Here is a 12512-nt window from a genome sequence, read left to right as displayed (position 1 = left end):
GATAGTATTCTCCACCTCCTCAGTGAGAATCATATCTACACTGATATTCCAAGTATCTGACTACATTGGTATTTTTGTGATATTTTATCCTTCATTCTTATTGCTTTGCTCTAATGAAATAAAGATTTACCTCCATAGGACAATACGTTAAGTGAGTGGAAAAGATAGTTGAGGAGCTCTCACATGTAGCTAGCTGCCAGGGAACATCCTTTGGGAGATAGTGGATTAGTGGAAATAATAGAAGAAAGATGGAGATACAAAGAACTTAGAGTTTATTGGGCCACAGTGTAAAAATATTTAAAGGGAAAGTGAGAAGAACTGAACATAATTGTCTTTTTTTTTTTTTTTTTTTTCTTTTAGAGCCTTATTTAACAAGACACAAGTCAAGTTTCTCTAGGGGTATGTGCTGCTTTTCACTAGAAGCTTCTGCCTTTATCCTCTTGCCCTGCCATGTATGTCCAGCCTCACCTACCCTAGATATGAGAGTTGGACTCATCACGTGAATCATATATGGCTGTCTGAAACTATCTCATTAAAGACATAGCGAGTACCATAAGGTTCAATACTTTTATCTTTAAAAATCCAGAGCCCACGGTGAGATAGCTCGGTGGGCTAAGCACCTGCTTAGGCAAGCACAGGGACTGGGGTTTGATCTCTGGTACCACGTGTCATGCTGGCCCTGTCCCCAGGTGCACTGCGGCTGCCACCAGACTGGGCATGGCGTATGCCTGTAATCTCAGCACTGGAGAGGCTGAAAACAGGAGGATCACTATGAGTCCTAGCTGCATAGTGAAACCCTGTACCAAATACATTAAAAAAAAAAAAAAAAAAACAACTAAGTAGTTTTTTCTCTATTGATATATGAATGGTTACAAATAAAGTTTAGTAATTGCAAATATAGAAGATAAGAGAGAAAGAACATAGTTTCCATCATTTGTATTTGAAGTTATATTTAGGGTTTTGGCTAAAGGACTTTATAATTGAGGATATTAAGGATCTCTTTTAGGCCAGGCAATTAGATCTGAAATAAAGAGCAGAAGATAAAGCTGAAGGTCAAAGTTACGAGTTTTACAAAAGTCAGACTATAACAACACGTGGAGCAGCCACATCCTCCAGTAGACAAGGCCCCTAGAGTGGTGGCCGCAGAGCTCCCTTCCAGGTGTGACTTAACTGTCCTGGCCTGGCAGACGTCATCAGCAAGCAAGCCTGACTTATTGCCCTTCTTTTATAGGGCAGATTCCAAAGCTAGCCTGAGTCGTCCTCCTTATTCTAGCGTTGTCTCCAAAGCAGTCTGACTGCCCAAGAAGGAAAAAAAATAAAATGTGATTTTATGCTGAATTGTGTACATAGACTAAAGACGGGGTTAAGGTTATGGTGTGTTGGACCACTGAGAGAAAGCATACGTGCAGAGAATTTTTGCTGCACCTTGAAATTTATTTATTTATTCATTTATTTATTTTTGTATTTTTTTAGGGAAGGGTCTACTGTTCAGGGTCTCACTACTAGATCTGACTCATAGTGATTTTCCTGTTTACAGCCTCCCAAGAGCTGGGGTTACAGGTGCACACCACCATGCCCAATCTCAATGGCCATCTCAGCACACCCCAGGGGTGGGGCTGGCACAGCAGTATGCCTTGAAATTTAAAGGTTCAGTTGCCGGCACAGCATGCCTGGGATTGAACCCCAGTCCCTCTGTCTGCCTAAGCAGGCGCATTAATCCCCTGAGCTATCTGGCCAGCCCTTTGTGACACTTGTGAAGAAGGTAGTAGAATGTTTAGAGAACAGAGCCTAGTGGTAGGAAGTTGTATCCCAGGAGCCACACCCTGGAAGAAGATATTAGGCTCAGCTCCTCTGGCTGTTTCCCAGTTGCCTAGAGGCAAACCAATTCCCAGTTGCCTTTGCTCTGTCACACGCTCTCTACCATGGTGTTCTGCCTTGGCACAGCCCCAAAAGCAGTGGAGCAACTGACCATTGGCTAACAGCCTTCAAAACTGTGAGCTAAAATAAGTCTTTCTTTTCCTTTCAGTTTATTTTCTTCATTTTTTTTTTTAAACAGTAACAGAATGTTGAGTAGTACAGTCTCTCTCTGCAAAATGTCTGTTGGTGCCAAGCTGGGAATGCAGTAGGGCTAGGAATTTACTTTGACAGTTACATTTTCTGTAGATTGTGTGTTTCTACCAAGTACCGGTATGACTCTTGGAAAGCTGTGTAGCCCAAGGATAGCCAGTGGCAGACACTTCTGCCTGGACCTGTGGGTTTCTATCTGAAAATTGGAAGGACTAGAACAGCTGAGGTCCTTTCAGCTCTGAAACTTGAGACTTTGATAATTCTTCAGTAGTAAGAGATTTTTTGACACTAGACTGATTAGTTTCTATCTATCTGTATCTGTCTCCCCCTCCCTGTCTCTCTCAACTGTATCTGTCTATGAGCCACTGCTGTTTTCTCATACACAGTAGGTTAGAATAACACAGTGGGATTTCCTTCAGAAACTATATGGGATTCTCAGCCTGTATCCACAGTCTCCCATCATCATCTCCAATTCATTTAAAATCATCTATGTAGGTGCGTGGTACTAATCTTTAGAGAATATTCTATGGATTTTTAATCTATCTTCCTTTTTTTCTCTGTTTGACAAATGAGGCAGAGAACAGCATAAGAAATGTCTATTTAATCATTTTCTTAAATGAACAGAACTCTAAAATGAAGTTTTCTATAACAAAATATAATACAGTCATGGCAGTCCCAAGTGCCGGTGAGGCAATATGTGCATGAAAAGTGTGGGAAAGATGCGGGACACAGCACATTGTTTTTCATCAAAGCTTTGCTCCTCAAGGCTGTATGTCCAACGGTCATCCTCCCAACTTCTTTCAGAATTCTCTTTGTGGGCTGGGTGTATCTCAGTGTATAGAGCACTTGCCTAACATTCACAAAGCCCTGGGTTTGATACTCTGCACCATAAGGAAAAGCTCAGCAGGCTCAGTATGTCTCTAGGAAGGGACATGTTTGTGGCCTTAATTTACATTTTGCCCAAGCGGTGTTCTGAGATGTAAAATTCAAAGTGAGAGAGGTTGAGATGGGACTTAGCTTTCTTGTGGAACTTAGTTTGCAAGGTAGGATGAAGGGAAAGAACATGGAAGCTCAGTGAACTGAAGATAACATGAAGAACTCCCCACATCCTGTAGGCTCTGTTGAGTGAGAGACGTCATCCTGGTCTCCTCACATAGATCCAGCTCTCTGTGCTGAGGCATTAGGCAAAGAGAAGCCAGTGCCCACTTTTTAGGAAGCAAGATTTGTTTGCTCTCTTCCTTTCTACTCTGAGTCAGAGTTTCTTAACTTTGGCATGATTGACATTTGGGACTGCACAGCTCCTTGTTGTGGGCAATGCCTTATGCATTGTGGGGTGAAGAGCAGCATCCCTGAACTCTACCTTCTTGGAGCCACCAACACAAAAGTCCTCTGTTTCTTGTGGGTTTGACAACTACAACTGTCTTCAGATGTTGACAAGTCTCTCCTGGGAGACCAGAGGGGAGCTACAATCACCCCAGTTGACTGCTCCTCTAGGTCAGCGATGATGAACATGTAGGGTTTTCAGTGATACACACAGCCTGCTGCAGCATCCCAAAGGGTTCACCGCTGCTGCTCTAGACGCGGGTAAAAGCTGAGGTCGTTACTGTTCACAGGAAGAAAGTAGAACATAGTGAGGGGAGAGGTCCGGCCCTGTGTCACTCACAGAGCAACATAACTTGAGAAATAAGATGGCATTTCTTTGTTCCAAAAAAGTGCTCATCTGATTTAGAAAATCAGTGCCGCCCAACTACTTTGTTCAGTCTAAACTTATGATTGGATTCCTCATCTTTGGCATTTCTCAGATTGAAGAAGCCAAGGTCCGACTGAAAGCATAATGAGAAGTGAATCATTGGAACCTTCACTAAAAACGCAGCCACTGAGTTGTTAAGTGGCAGCTGACTTGCAGCTTCTTCTTTTCTTTTTCTTGAGACAGGGTCTTGCTGTGCAGTTCAGGCTGGCCTTGAACTCGCAACTCTCCTCCTGCCTCAGCCTCCCAAGTACTGGGATTACAGGTGTGCACCACCATGCCGAGCTGTGATCGGCAGCTTCTTAAAGCATACACTACAGAGTAATTTGCAGACTATAAGACAGGAGCGTGTGGTGATTGAAACTTTCCAAACACTTTCCAGAGCAGCATTATAACATGTATCACTAAGGATTCAGAGATACGATGTCCCATTCTCACTCCCCAGGAGTTGACGGATAAGGGGAGGCCCCTGAGAGATGGGAGTATACTTATCTTCACATGCAGTCTTAACACATTTCCCTTGTTCAGGTGAATGATTTTTTTCCCCAACCTTTAACATATGTCTTTGAAGTTAGATGTATTTGGTTCATGTTGCAGTCTTCTAGAGGTTGTTTTTATCTTCTTTTTCTTATTCTTGTTTGTTTACGCCAGACTTCTACATATGAATTCATTTCCCCCTAGAAATACAGGAGGAGGTCATATCTTGAAGTAAAACAGTTCTGAAGATTCCCAGCATTCTGAAAATAATAACAATAAGATACCACGACAGCCATTCAACAAATTTTTACTGAGAACTGAGAGTCTTCCTGTCACATTCTAAGACAAAATCTCTTGTTTAGAAATGGTCTTATTTTTTCTGTATTTTGATGTTGTTCTGTCTTGGTACTTGGTTCTGTGGGTGGATGTGAGAAAAGTGATGTTTTGCATCTCACCTTGATGGGGGATTGTCCCAGTGATGGTGCCTGGGAAGCAACAGCTCCTGAGAGCAAAGAGGGAAGGAGAGGTGAAATATGAGCGGGACCCTGGGTGGAGGTGGCAAGCTGGGCTCCACCTCCGCTCCCAAGCGGGGAGTGAGTAGGACCTCAAATGTCACGAACAGTAATAATGCGAGTCTCAAGTACTGATCTGTCTTTTTAGCTTGCAAATGTGTTTGATTTAAGGTTATTCCTCTGTGCTTTGGGGGAGAAAGAGTTAGAACTGAAGACTTTAACTGATACAGTAGTGCTCTGAGAGTCATTCTGGCTTCTGAGGCAGAAATTCTGTGATGAAATAGTGTTTCCATACTTTCACTCTGGTGCTGTTTCCTGTCACCTGAAACCCGGAGAGGAAAGAGTAGGTTCAGCTAGTGGCACTAGCATAGAACCCTAGAGTAGTGTGGGAGACTATCACCATTACATGTGTGTTAAGTTCTTCTTACTGCATGCTCTTTTCCCTGTTTTTGGTGGTACTGGGGATCGAACTTGGAACCTTGTGCTTGTTAGACAGGTGCTTAAGCTGCTGAGCTATCTCCCTGACCCATGTCATGTTGTTCTGTTTTAAAAAAATATTAAATTTATTGGCACGATTTAGATATACATGATGATTCCATTGATCATAGGGAATTCATATCTCTGCTTGGTGGATCCTGTTTCCTCTTTTTTTTTTCTTTCCAACCCTCTCTCATCCCGTCTGTGTCATGTTTTTTAGAAAGACTGCAAATAATTGTCACTGGACAATGCATGGTACAGATACAGAAGCTCTGCTTTATAGATCCTAAATCACCTACAATATTATAGAAAATCAAGGGAAGAAGAAAGTGCTCCATCTTCTACTAGTGAGATTCCCAAAGGACAGTTTCCTTAGGAACTTCTCCCTCTGCTGACAGCCTTGGGAGGTTACAAAGGGTGGATTTTCTCACAAATCATGCTTTGTGCACTATCCTATAGTAAGAGCTTGGAGAACAAGAGAAAGGATAAGAAGAAGCAGACCAACAGGTCTTAAACATCTAAGCAAGGAATATGTGTGCCTCACAGTATAAGATATAAAAGACACATATATGCCAAGGGAATATGGAATACAAAGAACATCAGGAAAGGGAACTCGCATTAGGAAGAATGTTCTTGAACTGGATAAAGGAAGGCATAGCTATGAAGTGCTGTAGAATGGAGCAGCTTTCTAAGAAGGGGCAGTGAGTGAGAGAACAAGGCCATAGAGCAGTGAGAGGAAGTTGGGAGAAGGGACAAACTCAGGAAGAGAAACTCTCTGAGGGCTATGACTGCCGCCTGAGGACTTCTGCTGATATAGTAGCGCTCAGAGTCATTCTGGGTTCTGAAGGAAGGAAATGCTGTGGTGAAATGGTGTTTCAGTACTTTGTTCAGGTACGTTACTACCTGTCACCTGAAAGTTGGGTAAAGAAGACTAAGTATCGTTTTAGAATCAGTCAGGGTGTGAGGTGGTCAAGGGAGGATTAGGGTCCATCTGAGAGACCACTCTGGAAAATGCTGTAGGGGATGGTAACACGTCGACCTGAAGGACAGAGAGCAGACAAAAATAGCTGCAGGACTGTGAGCCTGAAGGCTCGGTGGGGGTGTCACTGAGTAATGCGGAAGTGAGGCCGCCAACCTCATAAATTCAGTTTTATACATATTTCATATGCAGTAGAATATTGAGAAGGAAATGTCCTAACAATTAGAGCCAGAGAACTGAAGTACAAATGAGAAGTCTTGGCAGGAGGGATAGCCATGAGTCATTTGCCAGGTCTCCTGTCAACTGCTCAGAGGGGTAGGGCAAGGTCACTTACATAAGCGGTAATGAGCATGTCATTATGCCTTGTGAAGGACAGTGAAATCTAGGGTAATTAGTCAAAGCTAAACATCTCTTCAATAAGGTATATTTATCTTCACTAATAACTCAATAAATAAAAAAGTGCTTGAATTTATACTAATAATTGAACTGTATGGAGTTGGTATTGTGGCTTGTACCTAGACATGCCCCAAAGCCCACTGTGATCATAGATGGGGTGGCTGTATTGAGAGTGTGTGATGCTGGGATTGATTCATGGTGCAATTCTAGGGTCAAGGGCATAGGATGTGAGTGCTACCCACCTTAAGTATCCTGAATAAAAGAAACAGGGAAGAAAGATGCTGCTAAGGTCCCTTGTTGCTTTGCTACCTTTTGCCGAACATGAACTGTCCCTCCTCAGCTATGCCTGTCTGCCATGACACTGCCTTGGAGCCAGCTGATTATGGACTGAAACCTTTACAAACTGGGAGCTAATAAACCTTTTCCCCTTTAACTTTGGGTGTCCAGTATTTTTTTTCCCAGCAGTGAGAAAAGTAACTAAAGGGTTGATTCTTCTATAAATGTGTGTTTTCTGTTAAGATAACAATTACCTTGAGCAATACTCCTGGGAATTATGTCACTTCCCAGGCATCATTAAGTGTGTTTTTCTGTGGCTGACTCTTAAGGCCACCAGACTCCTTTTAGGAACACAAGCAAGCATAAAAGCAATCTCTCATACCATTTATGATTTAGCTCACCTGTTATGCCAGTAGCTTCACATGTTTTGGGATGGTCAGAGCACATTAGCTTAGCATCAGGCAAGGGAAGAGAGGCAGGAGTGCCCCGCTAATGACAAAGAAAGAAGAGACACACAAGGAAGCCTTTGAGTCCAGCAGTTCTAGATGACTTCGCCTTTTGATCTCAGAATCTGCAAAGAGAAAGGAAAACATTTTGGGTCCTGGAGAGGGAGCCACATGCCTCAGTCACATGACTTTTTTAATTTTTAAATTTTTATTTCATTTTTTTATTTTTGGTGATACCAGGGATTGAACTCAGAACTTGGCACTTACCAGGCAAGCACTTAAGCCACTGAGCTATATCCCCAGCCCCCACATGACTGGTTAACAAAGAAAAGTTGCTGAGAAACAGCAAGGTGCTCCTTACGCGAGCTGCTCTGCCTCACTTTATTCACTGTTCTGTAGCTGGCTTATAAGCAGAGCTTTCCCTTGCTTCGGAGGAAGCTCTATTCTGTGGCCCACTCCAGTGAGCGCTCAGCCCAAGGAAAAACTATACCAATAAAGAAACTGTGAGTGGGTCCCGTGTACAGGCTGAGCTAACCAGACAGCCATGGCCAGGCTGGGGACCGGGGCCATGGCCTTGTCAGGTTCAGCATCGTTACCTTTCCTCACACTTCTATAAAGAGATAGGGAATCATTGTTTTCATTTCGAGAAGGAGAAAGGTAGAACTGAAGAAATGAAATTACTGTATTCTGTTTTCTTACTAGACAGTCCAATCTCACTTGGCTTATCCCAGTTCTGTTGCTTACCAGCCATGAGACTTTAGGCAAGTTACTCTATGCACATTTGCTCCAGTTTCCTGCTTTACAAAATAGGGCTACCAGCTTGGTGTGTAGGGTTCTGATGAGGATGAACACGTGGGCATATAGAGAGTACTTATTTGCCAGGTGCATAGTAAGAACTCAATTAGTAGTAGCTATAAACACAACAGTAATAGTAACCACATGTCAGCCTAATAAGCATTATGTCTGTTTTCATCATTTACGAATCTGCCTTGTTAGCTTGAGCTCCATCCTGAGTTCTACATCTGTATTCACAATTGCTACTAAACATATTAGTTAAAAACCATTGTTGGGCTGGCCTGATAGCTCAGTGGACTAAAGCACCTGCTTCAGCAGAGCAGAGCAGCTGGGGTTCGATCCCCGATGTGCCGTGCCAGCCCCGCCCCTGGGGTGTACTGAGATGACAATTGAGACTGGGCATGGTGGTGCATGTCTATAATCCCAGCGCATGGGAGGCTGAAAACAGGAGAATCACTATGAGCCTGATCTATGTAGTGAGACCCTGTACACCCTGTATACTCTGTCCTAAATTCATAAAAACAAAAACAAAAAAAACCCCACATAATTGTTCAGGAGATATTTTTGAAGCATCTACCATTGGGATTTGAAGGGGGTCTAATAAGCAATAGCCTCCTCCCTGCTTCGCTCTGAGTCAGTTAAAGAGAAGGACAAGAAGAGTACGTAAGTGTGAAAGAACAAAATATCATTTTGTTCTTTGAGAGAACAGAAACAGACCAGGGCAGGCTTCTTCCTGCAAGGTCAGAGTCTACTCCTGAAAATCTGATGGCCTGGAGGAACAGAGGAAGTGGTGCACTTCCTGAGAGTTAGCTAATGAGGGAGGGGAAAGGCAGTTGAGCCTTGCATGTCCAGCCTCTCCTACTATGTGCACCAATCAGGTAAATTAATTCCTTCTCCTCTAAGGAAGAATGAAGAAGAGGGAGATCTCAAGGGTTACCTACAGAGGCATCCTTTCTCATCCAAGGAAATATGTGACACAAAGATTTAGCTTTTCCTCCAATCTGTCATGTACTATGTAATGTGTTAAAACCTGGACCCCTCTATCTGTGTACACCATGGGCATTTTTAAAAACATTTAATGACTTTATTGAAAATTGCACTGAATGCTAAATGTCCACTTTTACTATAAACAAATAGAGTAATGGTAGAAGCCTAGAAGAAAACACATGTACTTTTTTTTTTTTTTTTTTTTTTTTTTTTGGCAGAACCGGGGATTGAACTCAGGTCCTCGCGCTTGCCAGAGAAGTGCTTATTCCACTGAGCCATCTCCCCGGCCCCAACACATGTACTTTTGATAGCCTCTCTGGCTACTCTCCTCATTGAAAAAGGGTTTTAAATATAGGTACTTTTGTCAACTAAATTTTGCCTCCCAGAATTGAGAGTAAAAAGAGAATAAAATAGAAGAGACAGAATCCCAGTGCAAATTAAGTTCCTGCTTCCAGCTGTTGCTCCAGTCAATACTGCTCCTACTTTGGGTCCATAAACAACTCAGCACTTTTGGAATAAATGCTTCTTTCACCTTGGGTGGACTTAAGTTCCTTCTCTGTCACTGGCAACTAAGAGAGTCCTAAGCAAGGTAACCCGCAATTTGTTCCTTAATACTTTCTCATATACATACATGATTTTTTTCTTAGCTACTTAAAAATTGTAGTAAAAATAGAACATCACTTTTACCATCTTCACCATTTAAAAATATATAGTTCGGTAATATTGAATATATGCATTGTAAAGCAGATCTCCAGGCTTTTTCTTCTTGCAAATCTAACACTTTACGTTCATCAAGACGGATGTCCTTCCTTCCCACCTCATAAGTAGAATTGTACAACATAAGTCCTTTTGGACAGAATTATTTCACTTAGCATAATGTCTCAGAAGCTCATCCATGTCATAGCTTGGGATAGGAATTTTTCCCTTCTAAGAGTGAATTCAATTCTATCATATCATAGACCATATTTGGTTTATCCATTCACTCATGAATGGACATGTTGGGTTGCTTCTACCTTTTGGTTGTTTGAGTAGTGTTACTAAGAAGATGGATGTATTACTATCACTTTGAGACCCTTCTTGGATTCTTATATATTCTCTGAAGCAGGATGGCCTGCTCATGTAATAAGCTTTTAATTTTTTGAAGATCTTTCATTTAGCTTTCTATAGTGGTCACACTCTTTCACAATGCTATGAACAATGCATGAGAGTTCCAGTTTCTCTACATCCTCACCAATATTTGTTATTTTCCGGGGCTTAACAAAATTAGTAACCATCTTCATGGGTAGGAGGTGATACAGGATCATGGTTGTAGTTTGCATTTCTCTGCTGGTAAGCATCATTCTATGTGCTTTTGGGCCATTTGTGTATCATATTTGGAAACCTGCCTATTCAAGTTACACATTATTGTAGTTAGATTGTGCAAGGTATTTCCTGCTTAGCTCTAGCCTTGATATACAAAGCAATTCTCCTGATTAACTCTTTCTTTCTTTCTTTCTTTCTTTCTTTCTTTCTTTCTTTCTTTCTTTCTTTCTTTCTTTCTTTCTTTCTTTCACTTTTTGCAAAGCTTTATTCCAGATGGGCTCAGTCCTTCTTGGCAGCTGCCTTCCTCATGGCAGCCAGCAAGTTGCTGAGCTCCTCACACTTCCTCTTGGCATGAATGTGCATCCCCAACCTTTACTTGATGAACTTGAGGACGTGCTTGTTTTTGGAGACCTTGAGCAGCTCCATGGTACAGCGTTCTTCCTAGGGGGCGAAGCCGCACATGTCCTGCACAGACTTTGTGTGTTTGGTAAGGTGTCCATGATGGCGGCTGTGCCTTGGTTTGCTCGTATTCTTGTGACCCTTGTGGAGGCCCACGGCCATGGGGTAGCGGAGGTCCATGGCTACTGATCTTCAGTGGTTGCTGTGGCAGAAGCTATCCTGATTAACTCTTTCCTCTGCAGTTTGAATTCAGTTTAATTCCAGGTGGGATGATCTTAAAATTAATAATTTAGTCTGTTTATTTTCTTGATGCTGACTCAACCTTAGGTTTTGCATGGAGTAAAGTGCTGCAGAGTTGAATTAGCTCTCGGTGAGGGTGCTAGGAGGTCAGTTCAATCTAGGGCTTTCCTGTCAGTCCTGGGCACATGATTGATCAGATCATGTCAGTCTCACTAGGACTAAATAAGACTAAGTCCCAGTAAAAACCTTCAGTCTTCCAATTCAAAGCCTCCTCAGATTCAAAGACTAGTTATAACTAAGCAAGTCTTGGGGGACTTAGGATGCAGCATATTAGCTGAATATGTCAAAGATGTTAAAAAATCATAACATTCTCACTACTATACAAAATTGGTCTTACAGAGTTAGAAAGAGCCTCAGAGTCCTAAGCCCTGCTCTCCAGAAAACTTGTCCATGAGAAGGCATTCAAGGTGAGGCTCAGTTGCCTCTTTAACTGTATGCTGTGTTGTGCTGGGTTTTCTGTTATAGAATGCATCCCACCTGGAACCACGATCAATGTTGCAGTGAAGAGGACTGTAGAGATTTTTGTGCCTTAGTATGTAATGTATATGTTAAATAACTTATATTTAGTTCAGATACTATTTTCTCTCCAGTAAAACCACACTAAAAAGCATGGAGAGGGATGAGGGTCCAGCTGAATTGCAGAATACTTGTCTAGCATATACTTAAAGCCCTAAGTTTGATACTCAGCATCCCTGGGGAGGGGTTTTGGAGGGACAGCACTGAGAAACCCACCTGTCACTTTAATGTCCCCTGTGGCTTTGGCAAGGTGGTTTTCAATCATGCAGGAGTAGGTGTTGTTGACTGTGACATTGTAGAGCACGGACACGACCTTCACAGTCACGTTCTCAGAGTTCAGCTCAAAGCTGGTGTTGCAGGCTTGTGAAAAGGTAGCTCCCTGGTCAACTTGGGATGACCAAGCCACTGTGGGCTGTGGGAACCATCTAGGAGCTTCACAGCGCAGGCGCTCTGAACTGGCATTGCTGTCAACGTTCACCACTGGCATGCTGAATGCTGCAGCATCAAAAAAGGTCAAAGAGGACAAATGTGAGGGTCAGACAGGAAGGACAAGATAACCTTGAAGTATGAGGTTTTAAAAGACACAAACAGGCATTTCTATCACTGAAGTGACTGCTTCTCCAAGGTGTTGTCTGTGCGCGGCCCATTGCATTGTAGGTGCAATTTGCTCATAGTCTTGCTATACAGCCAACCCTTTAGCCACTATCACAAAGCCCGAGCACCTTTGTTCTAGGTACATTATTGTTCAGCAGATAATTTGCTCTAAGTAAGACACGCTCCATTGATTATAAAACACTCATTCCTTAGAAAAATTGGCATTTTCCTAGGACCTTGTA

General features: G+C 42.4%; 1 protein-coding gene across 5 annotated transcripts in view; it reads right to left on the bottom strand.

Moving 5' to 3' along the window:
• Vtcn1 (V-set domain containing T cell activation inhibitor 1) overlaps positions 1-12512 on the bottom strand; it is a 72386-nt gene that overhangs the window by 3731 nt on the left and 56143 nt on the right. The window contains exons 4-6 of one of the 5 annotated variants that reach the window (XM_023701777.1): positions 11893-12171; positions 7333-7502; positions 2692-4551 (exon numbers count right to left, since the gene is read on the bottom strand). In XM_023701777.1, coding sequence (XP_023557545.1) covers positions 7378-7502; positions 11893-12171 — 404 coding nt within the window. In that variant the 3' untranslated portion in view covers positions 2692-4551; positions 7333-7377. Of the gene's footprint in view, positions 1-2691; positions 4552-4696; positions 4794-5106; positions 5126-7332; positions 7503-11892; positions 12172-12512 lie in introns of those variants that run through there. The other 4 variants (XM_023701779.1, XM_023701778.1, XM_023701780.1 and 1 more) reach the window with 4 other exon arrangements.

This window comes from Octodon degus, unplaced genomic scaffold (genome assembly GCF_000260255.1).
Source record: "Octodon degus isolate 3935 unplaced genomic scaffold, OctDeg1.0 scaffold00140, whole genome shotgun sequence".
NCBI lineage: Eukaryota > Metazoa > Chordata > Mammalia > Rodentia > Octodontidae > Octodon > Octodon degus.
This window is presented reverse-complemented; position numbering and strand designations above follow the sequence as displayed.